General features: G+C 36.2%; 1 protein-coding gene across 1 annotated transcript in view; it reads left to right on the top strand.

The window, feature by feature from the left end:
* The first annotated feature begins 1 nt into the window (after nucleotide 1).
* The window catches only part of UBE3C (ubiquitin protein ligase E3C), a 73572-nt gene continuing 56733 nt past the window's right edge, over nucleotides 2-16840 (top strand). Inside the window, exons 1-6 of the mRNA XM_010180019.1 lie at nucleotides 2-115; nucleotides 9792-9845; nucleotides 12661-12735; nucleotides 13387-13533; nucleotides 14280-14395; nucleotides 15429-15586. Of these exons, the coding sequence (XP_010178321.1) occupies nucleotides 50-115; nucleotides 9792-9845; nucleotides 12661-12735; nucleotides 13387-13533; nucleotides 14280-14395; nucleotides 15429-15586 (616 nt within the window). The 5' untranslated portion in view covers nucleotides 2-49. The remainder of the gene's footprint in view (nucleotides 116-9791; nucleotides 9846-12660; nucleotides 12736-13386; nucleotides 13534-14279; nucleotides 14396-15428; nucleotides 15587-16840) is intronic.

Genomic DNA, 16840 nt, shown 5'->3' with positions numbered 1-16840 from the left:
GGTCAGCTCGGGGGGCCGGACTCCGCTCTAGATGGGATAAGCTGTAAACATGTTTAGCTTTGAAGGGGATTTCAAAACAAGGCCCAAGGTGTCTCTCGGAGGAGCGAGTAGGAAGGTAAGAAACGGCGCCTGTCTGTCTCAGTGTTTTGTGTCTGTGTCGGTTTTCCCCCCCCCCCCGCCTGCCTTGGCCGCTTGTATTATCGTATTTTCACCATTGGGCCTTCAAAAATGGGAGCAACTATGACTAAGGTTTAATAGAGGGAGGAAAAAATCCTCCCCTCCTGATGATGTGTTTATCTCCTGATTTTCCTGGCTCTGTGGTGTTGTGGTGAGGTTTTTTCTGTGTTTGTGTGTGTGTGTATGATTAGGGTTTTTTATGATTATTATTATTTTTTTAATCGGGTCATACATACCCTCACAGGCTTGTAGCGTAGTAAGAATTGTGGGAAGCGAGGAAATGTCTCCTTAGCTCGTCCCCCCTGCAAGCGATCCGGTTTGTTGTGGCTGGGAGCACTTCCCGAGCTGTTTGTCTCTAGGTCTCCCGGGGGGAAGGAGGGAAGGGCGCGGAGATCTCTTGTCATTTCTCCCCAAAGGGAAGAGCCTTTGGTCCGCCTTGCTGGAGGGATAGGGGGGAGCAGCCTTACACGACCCGAGATCAATGCGAATTGCTCGGGGAAGGCTTCATCCACGTGAGTGAAGGTTGCCAGGTCACAGGTTTAGCTTTTCTCTGTCAAGTTTACGTTCAGTCAATTTGTCGTGTGCAGGGTGAGTAGCAGTTAATTGTCTGCTCTGCCAGACTATTGAATCTCCTTGTATTTATTGATGGAAAAGAAGCGAAATGGTTTGTTTAGGTCTTGCTGATTGGACAGGGTGGTCAGATGTGTAGTCGAGCACTGAAGGGCACAGAGCTACCGAAGAACAAGAGAAAGGACAAAGTGTTTATACAAGTGGCCTGATTTGTAGGAGTCATTTTAATTCACTGCTAAAATACTGATTCCTCGTGTTGTCATTGGACATGATTGCGTGGGAAGGTATTGAATGTTTTTGTTGGTATTTTTGAATCTTAACGAGGGCAAAAATATGTCTTAAGTTAGTTTTGTTCTCTGACACTTTTAGGACTTGGCAGTTCTGTTAGGAAACAGCTAAAATACTGCACTATGTGATATTAAAATCACACCAAAGTTTTAATTTTCACCTATTCCCTTACATAATTTTTTAAACAATGAGTAACAGAATAACATTTAAATTGTGCAGCTTTGCATCTGAATCATCCTGTGTTTATCTGAAGACACTTCTGTTTCTGAGACTACATACAATAGCATTACACAAGTCAAAAACACAATAAATGTTGCACAGTTAAAGTGGGAATTGGCAAAACATACCCTGGTCCTCAGCTGTACACTTTAGGTACTTTGCAACTTTTGGCACTGACTTGCTAATAGAGTTACTTGCAGAACATGTTTCTTTCTACAGAAGTAAACAACTGTCATAATATTGTCTTATATACCTATTTTAATTGTATGGGACAAGTCTGTTATTGGTGTCAAATTCCAAGGGCAAATATGGATAGGTAGAGGAAGTGGAAACTGAAATTGATGTGTAACTTTCACTCTGTCCAATATAGAGGTTGTAGTTCATGATCAGATACCAAGTGGTCTACAGATTTCAGGTTTTAATACTGGTACACTGAAGTGCTTGTGCTGCATCAATGCAAATCATTTAGTCACAGCTTTGGACATCATGGTTATATGGATGTCATAGAATGCCCTTGAAATAGCTGCTGATTTTTAGAAACTGTGTACAGTACATATTAAAGACTGCATTTAAACAACACTAAGACTTACTTTGAAAAACGCGGTTTACCTGAACTTTTACGTAAACATACTACAGCAGAGATTGGTGTGACAAGTGTTCACATGGGTTCATTTGGCTTCTTGTTACCTCACGTCACAGATTGCTTGTCATCATATTTCTCTTACCTGTAGGCTTCAGTTTTACAGAAGGCTTAATTGTAAAATGTTTCAACTTTTTGTGCACGTGGGAAAAAAAAGTTATTCTTTGACAGACCGCCTCACCCTCCCCAGTGTGTGTAATTTTAGAAAGATACAGTGTAGAGTTCCTGTGCTGCACCTCTGCAACGCTCTGTTAGCTGGATGCTTCATACTGCCTGTTTTGATTCCTTTGGTGGCTTAATGCACAACTCAGAAATACTGGCAGAATCTGTATGCAGGCTGCTTAATACTGCCAGTAACTCTCTACCCAATTTGAGGAAGTTTCCAAATATTGTTGCACCTGAATAGCTATATTAGCAAAACCCTCCCAGTATGGAAGCAGGGAGTCCAGTTGGAGGAGCTAAAGATGCTAGCAGAGTCTTCTGATCTGGAAACAACTACACCAAAATAAACTGTCAGCAAACCTGATTGTTAAAAGAATTATTTTGCCAATATAACTGCAGCTGCCCACAGTAACCGTGTTGGTCATGAGGCACGTGTTGACACCCCATTGGGCATGGCCATGTGTCTGTAGGGTTTCCTTAGGCCTCACAAGGGGTCCTGTCAGTGCAGGCACAGCGATACAAATACGATTGAGGACTTGTGGCATTATGGCAGTTAGGAAGGTACTGAATCTAGTGTGCTTTCCACCACTAACTTTTATGGTATTTTTAAAATACAAAAACAGAGCGCTTTAGGCTTGTTTTTACACTGTTTGCATCTTAGGTTCATGTGCATTGTGGTGGATGCTGTAGAGAGGCTCTTCAACCAAACCTTTTGCCAAAAAAAGTAGTCTTTAAGTATATCTTATTTCTGTTAAAATCCTGGGTTGCAAAATTAATGTTCTCGAAATGACTATCTCTGTCCCTGATCCTTTCAGAATATTATTATAACATTTTAATATTGCATTGTACATAAGTGGTGTAGGTGGTATTGACGGTGTTTGGACTTTTCCCTCCATATCTACTTTCAAAAATCTGCTGATTTATTTTAACTATTTGTATTAGTTGTATCTGTGTTTGAGGGTATAGATACTGTTTTATTTACAATGTGATAAGTTTAGGGTTTTTTTTTAATTTTGGGGAGTGCTTATTGTTATCTTGAAAACACGATTCACTGTTTTATGAGGTTCTTCAAAAATTGTCTTCAGATTTAGTTTTAATTATAACTGGCAAAACATTTTTTTACTTCTGAAGTAAAATAGCCTCTGAAAAGGAATACTGTTATTGGAGTTCAGTACAGGAACATCTTGAGTTACACATTGACTTCTTGTACAGGACAGTACTTGCTGCTTAGAAGACTGTGGCTGCAGAATTTCTGTGGTGTGTGAGGCAGGAAAAAAGAGGTGTGCATGAAGAGTTGGTTTGGGGTGCAGTGCAAATGGAGCTGGCTATCGAAGCTGTCTGGTGGCCTGAAACAGATGGTCCTTCACCTGGGTGGTTCCTGCCTCGTGCTTTGTGTCCCGTGTAGTGAACATATTTCTTCAGGGTGGAATGTCCCTTGCCTGCTGGTGGCTGCTGGCAGCTTTCACTAATTTTATCATGAAGTTGGACTCTTGGTGTCATAATGCAGAATGTGTTTAACCACGTCTGCTTCATTTGCTAAGGTCAGGCCCAGTGTTCTTTTCCCTCTCGAGTATTCGTAATACAGAGGTGTTAGCACTGAGGTGAAAGTGAAAGTGAAATGAACTTCATTGACTTTCTTTTTGGATTTTATTTTGATTTTGTATAAGACATGGGAAATTACTAATGAACTAATAGTGATGACTCCGTCTGTATTTCAGAAGGTGTCTTTAATTTCTTTTAATGTGGATATTTTTAATAATCAAAGATCTTAAATTTACAAAGTTTGTTTATATTTTGTTTCAGTAGTTATGGATACGTTTCCTTAAATTAATAGCATGACATTAAGCATTAGAATCCTGTGTATTTTTCCCCCAGCTTTCGGCTGAAGTGGAGAGGTAGAACTCCAGAAGTACCTTGTTTGCTCTTTGTTGTCTGTATTCTTTGCATGAAGTAACTTCTCATGGAATGAAAATTAATGATTGAAAACCAGTAGGCTGTAAGATTGCCAGTGTATGGAGAGATCTGCACAGGCTGGGTTTGCCTGTGGTGGTAGACATCTGTAGGATTTAAGCAATGATGGCACAGATTTAAGAAATAGATTTGTTTCTCTCTTATTGATTGAGGAAAGCTGTTAATAATTTCAGGAGGGAAGAATTACTGTTTTATTATATATTTGAATCTACACCAGGTCACAATGAAAGTGAAATATTGCTAGGAATTTATAGTACAGGATTTCTAGATGACAGTTTCAAATTTACAATTTATTTTTAAATGGTGGGAGAGAATTGCGCTACTTTGCTCCATAGACCTTTGTCCCATAAGGCACATGGTGTAGATTCTTATGCGAGTACTTCCCTCATTCTGAGTCAGAACTGTGTTCTGTGTCCAAAACGTTGAAATGTCAGAGCCTAAGTCTTGAAATGCTCTTTGAATTTCAGATCTGTGGTGTGGAAATATGGTGATACCATCATGTTGTAAAATAATGGCTGTCAGTAGGATACTGTATAATTAATGCATACTGGATTCTTGGGGATTTTTTCCCTCTTGGTGACATTTAAAATTCTCTTCCTTTGAAGGAAGCTATGACTGATGGAGTTGTAGTTAGCTGACAACACTGATTACGCTGTTATTTTCAGTTGTGTGCTACTTTCTTGAATTCAAAACAAATTTTTTCTGCTTTTATAGCTATTTTTTCCCCTGCTTTTTCTGAGAAAATGAGAAGTCGCTCAACTACAATGATATGTACAATATGCATCTTAAAAATCCTAATACAGACAAACTGAGAGTAAATGTAAAAGCAACTTGTTTGCATGTTCTTTGGCCTCTAGAGCCTCCAGTCAAGTCCTGGTTCCACTGTGCATGGCTTTGTTAGCTACCAAGGTAGAGGTGGTTCCAAATATTCTACATCCTAAGGTAAAACTTGAGCTAAAATACTGAAATGTTTTCTTGCAAGCACTGTGACATTGATTTCCACAAGGCCAGGCTTTCCCTGACCAAATGCCACTTCCTGGGCCTATTTTAAGTACTTTAAAATGCCTTCTTCTGGAAGATCATCTTCTCTACATGTAAACATGATGTAAATAATCAGAGATATGAAGACTCACAAACTGTATTAAAGCAGATTTTTTCAAGCTGCTGAACATGGTTTACTCAGGCTGGCTGAGCTGTGTCTCCAATGGAATTTAAATTGTCGAGGTTCAGTTCAAGGCATTGTGAGTCTTTTAAAATGCTATTTTCTTTTAATACTAAAAAAAAAATCAGTTGAGGTGGAATTTATCTTGTCTAAAATAATGTGAACTAGAAACATTTTTGAGAACCACTTTGGAGGGGGTCATGTCACAGTGTCCACATTTCGCTGCAAATAAATGCTGCAAAATCTTCCGTTTATTTCTTGGACTTATTACATACTTGTGTTGAAAGGAATTTTATTCTATAAATTGCTTAGGTCACGTTGTTTGTTTTGGGAGTTGTTACTGATGTTTATGTGGTGCAAGCTAAATCCAGCTGAAAAGTCATGTTCCTTATTTTAAGGAGAGAAAAAAGATAGAAGTTCCTGGGTTTTGTAGATGAAAACCGTACAAGATTGTATAATTGTCCTCAAAAGTTAAAAGATGAAGTATGTATTTCTTTTTCCATTCAAATTTCCTAGTAGTCATGCCTTGTATTTTGCATGATAATGTTAAATAGAATAGAGTTCTCAACTACAAGAAAATAAACCCCTGTTGTTTATAAATACATTTCAAACATTTATTGATAATATTTAAATTTCCATGTCAGTGTATTTTTGTTATTTTTAAAAATATGGTCATTGTTTAGGCAGTACCGGAAAATAATTACTCGGTTTCACCTTTGCATTTAGCATACTTAGGTTTTAAATTTACTTATGTGGAGGTAAGTTGGCTTGATTAACATGACTGTCCAGGAGTGTTCGATTTCAGATTTTAAGAGAATTAACAAATACTAGGAGTATTTGAAAAAAAATTAATAATGTATACATGTTTTCTCTTGAGCCAAGAGGGCTGAATGTTTATTAACGCTCTCAATGAAAGGTGTCAAAATGCAGGACTAAAAGAATTGTAATTTGTATATTTGTTTATGTAATTCAGTTTTTACCTAGGATTTGTGGAGGCTAGGAGTTCTGTAAGCATACTTTTGCAGCAAAATAGTCTATTTCAGCAAAATGAGGACAAGAAAGCGGTTTTAACTTTGGATTGGAGTTTTTGAAGCACTGACATTGACATCGTTACACTGCCGGATGTGGCTCTTCTCATAATCTGGTCTGTTACGGCAGTGGTGTGACTTTGAACTTTGCTATGATGAATAATGCAGTACATAGCAGTTTTATCCTGATGTATAAATTAACATTTAAAATATTATTTAACATTTCTTTGATGGTAGTTGTAAGCATTTGTTTCTCTATACTGTCCTCCATCTGCTTCCTTGTTTTCACCTCTTTCCACCTTCTGTCTTACTTTGAGTCACCATCCTTGTTACATTGTGTTTTGCTCTCGCATAGTGTTTCTTTGCTTTCTTGTTTCTTTGTGTTTTGCCTCACATATTTAGTGAAGAAAACTTATCAGATCAGGCTTTTCATGGTCCTGCAGCTTGCATGCTAGAGCCTGAGCTGCATTGTCTTTACCATTATCTTCTGTTGGAGGAAGGAGCAGACAGGAAAGGGACTGCTAATAAATAGTATATAAAACACTGCATGAAACACACAGCCAGTCTATTCCCTGTTCTGCACTGAGGGTCAAGCTCCTGAAGGAAGAAGACTTTCCATCATAGAAAGTGTAGGGAGTTTGATTCAGTAAATGGCTTTTTTTCTTCTTCTGAGTTAGGGTTGAAGAAATCAAGACAAGCTGATGCTTCATTCCCTCTACATTGTCTGCCTAACTTGGTAGGTAGACTTGATATCTGACATCTGCCTGCCTAACAGGTAAAGAAGGAAGATAGTATGACCATCACAGATGTGAGACTAGGAAACTGGGGAGTAGGAACGAGCTAGGTGCGATCTTTGGAAGTTAGTGTGAGATGATCTCGTCCTGTGAGTAGTTTTAGCTGTAGGTGGGCAGGAAGAGGTGATGGAGCAGCGGCTGTAGCTGTCAACAGTCGTGTGAGCATACACATGGAAGTTGTCAAATGTACATCTCTTACCATAACGATGTTTTCATGCACAGCCAGCCTCAGAGCAACAGCTCTTTTCACTGTGTTTTTTTTATTAAGAGGCAAGGCAGAGCGGATTTTGGAGATGACTGTGCAGTTAGCTGTCTTTAAGAATAACTCTGAAGGAGATTTTTTTTCTTGCATTCAATTTTAATATATTCTTTAGTCATAGTTATGATTCCATTCCTTTATGTTTCTGATCTGTGCATATCTTGTGAACAGCAGTACTACATGACTCATCATAACTTTTTGAAGATGGGTGGGATGTACTTACTTGAATATTTAATTCTTTGTCTTAAGACAGTTCCTCTATCATATTTAATTTATACTTAAACTAGTTGGTGTTTTTCTTTACAGATACTAAAAGCAAGTATGTCACATTGACTGGAACCCTAAAGTTTTGTGATTTTTTTTTTTTTCCCCTAAAGTGGATTGGTTTAAAGAGTGCTTGCTTCAGAAAGACCCAATTCCTGATCAAGGCACAGCTGGTGATACACTGAGGATACAGTGCCCTCTTATATATCCCTCCCTCGCCCCCAGTACTTAAAATTATTTGTTTCTGACAAGATCTTTGACTGCTTATTTTTCTTTATTTATTAATCCCTTGAATTTACTGTGTTTGTACTTTTTGTACCATTCTCTTCTCTGCTTATGTGTAGCAATTTGTCTTCCCTTTTATGTATGTTCTTTTGCTTTTTCTTTCAATCCATTCTGAAGTGTAAGGACAATTTCAGCAATGTTGCTTATAAGCAGAAACACTCTACACGGTGCTGCCTGCAGAATGAAACTCTCCAAGTGGATTGAAGAGGTGTCACTCTGGTCATTTCTAAATAGGAATGTTTTACTTACTTTAATGTGTTGGGTACCAGCTGTTGAGAAAGAAGTAACCTATTAAAAACAGTCCTAAAACTTTAAGGCATCTGTTGGTTATTTCTTAATTTAGTACATTATTTAGTCTTTTTTATTGTGTATGTGCGGTCAGAATCTCTTGCCTCTAGCAGACTGGAGCCTTTCCTATTGCTTGAGTGCAGATACGTTCTATGTGTGGATTTTGTTATGATTTGTTTATACTGTGTTTAACACATGGACAAAACCCTGTCTTTAGAGGGCAATAGCTGTAGTTAGTGGTGTCTTTGGCCATAAATACTGTCTTTTGAGGAAAAGATGGTTAACCTTCTTGTGGGATTTTTTTTTCTTTATGTTTTCTCCAGTGAATGATCTGAAATGCAAACCCAATTTTAAATTCCTTTTTTGCATCTATATTTTCCTGTTTTCATTCTCTCTTTGTGATCTGCATATTTTCTATCCTAGTGAAACTATGAGAATCATGACCTTGCTTCCTCTCTACTGTCGAAAAATAAATGCAAAAGAGTTTTGCCCTCAGTTTTTGTATCTGCATGTAGACATTTAAACTATTCCAGCACGGTTGTTTTAGATGCAGATAAATATTTTACAAACATTTGTTTACCAAGTTCAAATTTATTTTTATGTATTCAGATTTAATACATTTTTAGCTTGAGTGTGTTTTATTTCTTCTCTAGACTAATAAGGACACAGGGAGAAAAAGGAAGTAGTTACACGTGTAGTAGAAGTGAAAAAGGGAAATAGTTTCCTTAAATCTGTTGTCTGTTTTAGACTGGATTTGTGAAGGTGCCAGAGTACTTTCAACTCTTATTATCTGCAGTGGGAACTGAATACTCTGCATCAAAAAGGAAATATTTTGTATATTTCCTTGGAAACTGTACAGAACCATCCAGTAAGACGTTCTTGCAAATAAAGCTTTGTTTATATTTTGTAATCTCTGTGTACAGATTTAAGATTCTTGTTAAAAAACTAATGCACAGGTTTTCTTTTGTAATGGTATTCTTCTTTAGAGGCCTCATGAATACTTCACTATTCTTTTCTTTGTTGAAGAGATCACTGTCCTGAAAGTTTCAGTTTGTAGCCTTAATTTGGGTGAAGAGTTCAAAATTCTGAAAGAAAAAAATTCCTACCATTTGTGTAGTATAAATATATTTTGACATATTTTCTGGACAAGTTTTGAGGAAAAGGATAAGTAAATACAAGAGCTTAATGCTTCTTTGCAAGTTAGACAAAAGCATGGGGCTTTGGAACAGTATGGGATGACTTTGAACTTGCCACAACTTGCTGTACGCACCTGGGCCAGTGGCTTACGTATGCTCTGAGCAAGGAAAACACTCCATAAACATTTGGTACTACCTGACAGGACTGGGACTCTATTGTGTTTCAGCTCTCCCTTTTATAAATGAATGGCGTTTTCTTGGATTATTGGGATGCTGAGAACACAAACCTGGACAAGGATCAGTATAGTTTGCTGCTGTTTGCCTGTCCCTTCTCTTTTTACGTAGTTTCCCTCCATCGCTGCTTTTGAGAAGGCTGCATTACATGTTATTTGTAAGTGCAGAAAATGATGAACACTTACTTTTCTCCAGTGTTTTGTTTATTACATATTATAAGCAACTGCCAAAGTGAAGTCTAGTTTAAATACCATGAACACATTTAAATCATGTTTGAATGAAAATGCAACAATATTTTTATTTGTACTTTACAGGAAGAAAAGGCTTCTCTCCTGCATCGTACTCAGGAAGAAAGGAGAAAACGAGAGGTAAAGTAGACTATATGCCTTTGCATGTACACTGGATTTTTCTTTGATACAGTAACATTTACAGTCCAAAGTACTTTATTCTGCTGCAGTCATACTTAGTTCAGGAATGTAGTTTTAGTTTGCAAGTTCTACATAGTCTTCCAGTATACTACAATTGACAGACTGTTTGACTGCTTTGAAGATGCTTCTCAGGAGTTATTTTCATCTCAAAAGAAGGTAGTTAAGCATGCAGTGGGTGCAAAGGGAATTTCTCCTTTTATTTTCATGTTCATTAGATCTAGTCTTTATTGAGAAAGGACAGATATTTAGATAGTAAATTGCAGGTTTTTTTGCCTTGTCCACAATCTATTACTATAGGTTGGTCTCAGCAGACTGTCTTCTTTCTGCTCCTGGTTCTGCTATGGTTTCTTAGATGAATTCACTTGCCCAGTGTGTGCTTTAGTTATGTGCAGGTAAAATCAGAACAATGGCACTTCAGTGCATCCTAAAGTGCTTTGAAGTCACCTGATAATTGGGGAACAGGGAGAAGCAGTTGGAAGGCTGATGTGTTAGGCTTTAGAAAATCTTAACACTGGTTTGAGATGGAAGCTTACTGCCATTTCAGTCTGTGCTAATGCAAAGGGGTATTCCTCCTTTGCATTTGAAAGGAAAAACACCAGTTTTAAAACATGAATATATATGGCAATATGAAAATAAAATTTAGTAATATGAAATTAAAGTGAATATGTAATTTTTTTTTCACTGTCTGCCCTCTGATATGATTTGAAACAATTTTGGTCTTAAAAATTGTTTAAGAAGAGTAACTATGTAGTTTTCTTACTAATCAAGAAAACAGAGCTGGTTGCCCCTTAGAGATGTGTTCGACCCTTGCTAGATTAAATACAGGTTCTGCAGTGGCTCCTCTGTTTCTGAGGACAGTTACTACTTTTATTTCTTTCCAACTTGGATGTGTAATTATGGACCTAGTTTAAGCATGAAGTTGCTAGGATTTCACTGGTTGGTTCAGAGTGCTGTGTTATGAATCAAATTTATGATCAGTTAGGCTTACCAACGTATGCAAAAAGACTTACTTGGGCTTCATAAACTTTTTGCCATGTAATAAAATAACCCATTCAATTCAGATTATTCTGTCTGCTGCAAAATTGATGCAGGGTCATATATTTGTATCTGTATATATACATACATGCATACAATGATTTGCTGTGGCATGTATCAGATTCTCACAAAATGAATTACTCCTTTGTCAATAAAATCAGTTATGGCTTTTAAAAAAACACCTGTAGCAGAATCTTAGCAGTGACTTAAATCCTTTGCAGTTACCGTTTGCTAAAAGTTTGTATGCTAGGATAAAGCCTGTATATAGAGAAAAGTACGTATCTGCTTTTCAGTCAAGAATGACATTATGATTATGAAGAGACAGTGCCTCTCTGTAATTGAAACTCACTCCTGCTTGCCCTCATACTTTGCAGTTTTACTGTTAGATACTTTGGAGAGAAAAGTACTGTTTGGCCCATAAAACTTTTGATTTTGGTCCATACTCTGGAGGTAATTAGTGTCTTTCAAGTCTATGCTTATTCGGAGAAATTGCTTTGGGAACCAGGGTTTCCAAGAACAATGAAATGGCCATTGGAGAACAAATTTGTCTGGTGTTTCTCTGGTCAGTTCAGGTTAGGTTCTTAAGTTGAATGTGTTTTTATGGCACAATAAATTAGAAGTCAAGTTTTTGCAAGTTGAAAATTTCTGTGAACTTTCCCAAATGTATTTTAATTAAATTTATCAAAACATTTTGGTGTTTTGTTTTGCTTGGTGGCCCTCAGAATTATGGACTCATTATAGTTCAAGAATTGATTAGATTAAAAATTCTCTTCTCAAAGCAGGCTTCTCTTATTTTCACTGTTTATCTTCCTACTTTGCCTTCCTCAACTACTGCTTTGTAGCCCTAGGGTCATAAGCAGCTATTTTACTTACTTCCCTCTTTTATCCGCTAAGAAACTATATGGACATTATTAGAAACTTAATTACAGCAGCCACTTCCTTTAGATAATTATTGTGATGGGATGTGCTGGGGGTGTTGTCAGGGGACTCTTGAGTGCTCTTTTTCCATGGTACCTTGAGGAAGCTGGCTTTCAGTTCCTCAGAAAGTGAGCTGTTGTAAAGGTACAATTTTAGCTACTACTCCTAGGTACTGAGGAAGACATCATAAAATGACTCACTTTATATGCCTGGTTTGAAGGAGAGAGCAAGAATTTATATTAATTTCTATATTGTACTTCGGGGCTTAAAGCATTAAGTTGCATTTTTTCCTCTGACAACAGTGTTGTCTCCTAATAACAGATTGATTTTTTTTTTTTTTTTTTCTGATTTGGTGGTGTTTGTTCCCCCCCCCAACCACATCTAAACTGTGCAACCTCTTGACACTGATACATTATTTGAATGGAAACAAATAAGTGGATCATCTGTGTTGGCTGATCTATGCAAAAAGAGGGATGATGTAATTGAATTTGTTTTCTTCAACATTTTAGTATTAAGACTTTGACTAATGAAATACAAGTGTGTTTATTTTGATATCCATAGTATTACATACTTACTGAGTATTAAAATTTCTTTTGCAGTATCTTAATGGTAAATTTACACTTAAAAACATAGAAAACTTTTTGATTTATGTGTATCAGATGCAAACATTCAAACACTTTATTTTACTAATGATTAGTGCTTAATTTTCATTAAAAATCATTTTGAATACAAATATATTTGTTAAAATGGTAGGAATTAGAGTCCACAATGTTGATATCCATTTTCTTACTTTGTTTTACAGGAAGAAAGGCGGAGGCTGAAAAATGCAATAATAATCCAGTCATTTGTAAGAGGGTACAGAGACAGAAAACATCAAGTAAGGACTTATTTATTTATTAATTAAGACGTAGAACAATTTTGCTGAAAATGAGACTTTCTAGTAATAAATAAATCCATGGAAGAATCTTCACTTTTTTGAGTATTGTGGAAGTCCTTTTTCCCTCTTGACATTTTCATTTGAACTTCCATACTTTGGTAGATGGGGGTTTACTCCACAGAGCGTGTATGTGACAGTGGACTTCAGTGGGATTATGCAATATGTTTTTGAGCTGACAAAGCAGATGAAAACAGTTATGTAATAGCAGCTTTCACACACCAGTGGAGTTTTTTTTACAATACAGTTAAAGAGGTAGTTTGAGTCGAAAAGATGTTCCTTCTAAGCTACTGTTGGGTAGATTATTCTAAGAAATCTATCTAATATTTATTGAGTAAACTAGATGAAAATGTTTGTGATATTCTTGAAAAGCAACAAATTTCTTGCAATGTGTACTTTCTGAATTGCAGAAAGCAGTTATGGCTTTAGCTAGGATATCGTGTGTATGTTTTGATCTCTTAACAAATGTGTTATATCCATTTTGCTACTTTACTGCCACTTTGGATGAGAAGCTGAAATCAAGTTTTAAAGTTTTGCATCTCTATTTTAAATCATAACCATTATTGATATATTGATGCATGTCTTATTTTTAAGTACTCTATCCAAAGAAGTGAATTTGATCGCTGTGCTAATTTGGCCCAATCTGGAGGAACTTTTTCTACTGCTAATGGAGCCAATTTGACTGTCTTAGTTCGTCAGCTACTCTTTTTCTATAGACAGAATGAGGATTCTAAGCGTTTGGTGAGTACTGTAACATACTTTGATCCATCGTACTTTAATTTAATACACTTTTAAAGTACTCTTTCACTTAAAAGACTTTGAAGTTAGACAAAAAAGGCTTTGACCGCTTCAGTAAATTCATTTAAGAATTCTGGCTTTTTCAGGCCTGCACTCTGCTGTTTTTGATTTAGACAGAATAACTTAAAATTAGATTTTATATTTGTACACACACACAAAATCTGTTAAATGAAGCCTTGAAAAATGCTGTGTGTATTATTTACCGTAATTTATTAAAAGTAATATACTTCTATCAGGATTTACTTCTTAAGCAGCATTTTTCACTCTGGCCCTCTGGTCATTCCTAGAGTGTTTGGGTTCTTTTTTTTTTACTTGCTGGTCAATAGTGCTGGCGTATCAACTGCACAGTCACTGCGAACTTCCCAAATGCATGCGTAAGTATCATTCATAGTGGGTATTAATAATGGACATTAAAGAATTATGGCTTTTCAAAAAGAAAAAATTAACAAGTAAATTTGTTGCAAGAGTAAAGGTATTTGTAAGTGTAATCAGTCTTAACTTTGAGTTTAGTGCTAGCAGGCATGTAGTTTAAGTTGTGTAACTTCTTTTTTTTCCTCAGCTGAACAGGATTGTCTTGGTTTGTATGTTTTAAGTCCTCTAAGGGTATCCAAAACAAGATTGAAATGTTACTGTCTGTGTTGCAATAAGTTGTTGTTACAAACAGTAAACTTCTGCGTATCTTTTCCCAGATATGGATGTGTCAGAATTTAATTAAACAGAGTTCTCAGTTTGTTAAGCAATTGGATGGTCCAGACAGACTTACTTGCTTATTCCAAATAAAAAGACTGTTGGGGCTGTGTTGCAGGTAAATTGTTTTTTTTTTCTCTGTGCTACTAAAAATTGTTCAGAAATTATGTTGAGCAATTGTTTGTGTGTTTTTGAACGTAAAGTAATAACTGTAAATTTATTTTAGGGGGAGAATTGACTTTCAAGTTCAATATGTGCTTAAGGGATACCCCTTCTTAACTGTTTGCATGTAGTGATATCATCAGCAATATTTGTTGAAACCAAAAGGTCTTGGGAACTGATACTGATTAGAAAGTATTTTCTGAGTTAGATTAATGTTCCACGGATATATTTTTGATTGCTTTGACTCTAATATTATTTAAGATGCATTTGCTCACACTTTATTTTGAATTTAAGACATGTTAAGCAGTTATATTACTGGTTTCAGCATACATTTATTATTTGTAGTGGAAGGATCCTTGGGGGATCACAGGAAGGTAGATCTGTCAAGGTGTCTTGAATAGTTGTCAGCTAAAGCCTGGTTTTGGAAAACAATATATTTGCTCTTACCAACATTAAGAACTAGTTATACACTCCAGAGCTTTAAAATAAGTTTTCTTTTTCCTTTTAATATTGAGGCTTTTTTAGAAAATTGTTTCATTCAAGTCACTGAACCTTGTGTTCTTATAATTGTGTTTACTGTATGTATAATAACCGTGACACCAGATACTGAAGAAGACTTGAGTGATGGCCTTCGCAGTCCACGTACAGTGGAACGCAGCTGTGGTGTCACTGGATTGAATTGTGCATTTTCACTACAGTTGAAATTGTAGTTTTTTAAATGCAGCTCTTGGTATTCCCAGTCTCCCATCCTGACTCGGTGATGTGGGAAAACAAAAGGAGTGTAAGAGCTGTCCATAGCTTTTGATGCTGTGGAAAAAAAAAGGTGACTGGGTAATATTATAGCAAAGAAATGCTAGTTTGCAGCTTTTTTTTTTTAAGGTGAATGTGAAAGGTTTTTTGTAGTTTTATTTTTAAATCAGTGTACATATGCCTGTGGTGAAATAAGAGAATTACCTTGTTAAATAATTTTGATGTCATTTAATTTATAGGCTATTGCAAAATTGCAATGATGACAGTCTGAATGTTGCACTTCCTATGAGAATGCTTGAGGTATTTTCATCTGAGAATACGTATTTGCCTGTTTTACAAGATGTCAGCTATGTGACATCATTAATTGAACAAATTTTGCACTACATGATTCAAAAAGGTGAGTAGTTTGACAGTAAAAGTTCTGAGAAATACTCAAAAATTAAACAGAATGTGTAATACCTGAAGACCATGTTGTTTAGTCACATTTTTGCCTTTACCACAGGCACAATGAATTAAGTGCTGCATACACTAACCTGTACATTAGATGGATATTTTGCTTGTAGTGAGATCACTGCTTGTGAAATTACTGTTTGATTTCTTTGGAAATTCTGTTTATTCTAACAAGTTACTTATGCAGACATTTAGCACAGGTTTTGAGAGTAGGTGGATATTACCTAATAAAAGTTTGATTCCAGTAACTGTTGACACACACACACACACACACACACACAGACACACACACATGCATGTGCACATGCTTTAGATCTAAGCTTTAGCTGTGTAAAAGTTGGGCATTGTGTTGCAGTGCTGTTCTCTGTAACTGCTAACGTTCATTATTACTGTAAATTTGCGTTACCTTTTCATCCTGCTAATGCTTAGAAACCCCTTAGCAAAGAGCTGGTCACCTGGCTCTTATTTCCCTTGTACCAGCATCAGCAAAACTGTTTGCTAAGCTGCAGTCAGTTACACCTGTGCAAACATACTGAGTTGTGTAGTTATCCCCAAAATTATGTTTTGTCTTGAAGAAACTATTGCTCTGGGAGTGTGTGAAAAAATTAATTTGGCTTTCTGATACTATGGCTTGAGTTTGCAAGATTTGTGGATGGGGAGAAAAGACAAAAACATTGCAAAATAAACATCTCAGATCCAGCTTCATTGGTATAAAATGTAAAAATAGCACCTTCCAATTTGCGAGTTAATTGTTAGAATAGTTCTGTGTTTCTAAGTTGCTAATGATTCGATTTTAACTTCTACAAGTTGAAGTCACTATGAGAGAAAAAAAAAGACTTATTGTAGCAGGTTTATTTTACTTGCCAGGCATAACTAAAACTATAGAAATATTTGTGTTTGTCTCATTGCCTACTATATAATACATATCTCTTTCAAAATACTTTAGATTTGTTCTTTTAGTATAATAGTCTTCACAACTGATATATGAAAGTTTATCATGATGTTAGATCATAAATTTTAGTAAAAAAAAAAATCAGCTTTCTGATCACTTGTAATCAAAACAAAAATGGGCGGTTGTGTGCAACTACAAATATTCTGTATCCTACTCATTTATGATGATTAAGTTATAAAGAATCTGTAATCAGCCTTAATTAGTATATGTTTTTGCATATAATTTGTCCCCCATGTGCGTCTTGTCAGC

This window comes from Mesitornis unicolor, unplaced genomic scaffold, assembly GCF_000695765.1.
Source record: "Mesitornis unicolor isolate BGI_N332 unplaced genomic scaffold, ASM69576v1 scaffold4290, whole genome shotgun sequence".
NCBI classification, from domain to species: Eukaryota; Metazoa; Chordata; class Aves; order Mesitornithiformes; family Mesitornithidae; genus Mesitornis; species Mesitornis unicolor.
Note: the sequence above shows the minus strand (reverse complement) of the source record. Positions and strands in the feature narration are given on the sequence as shown.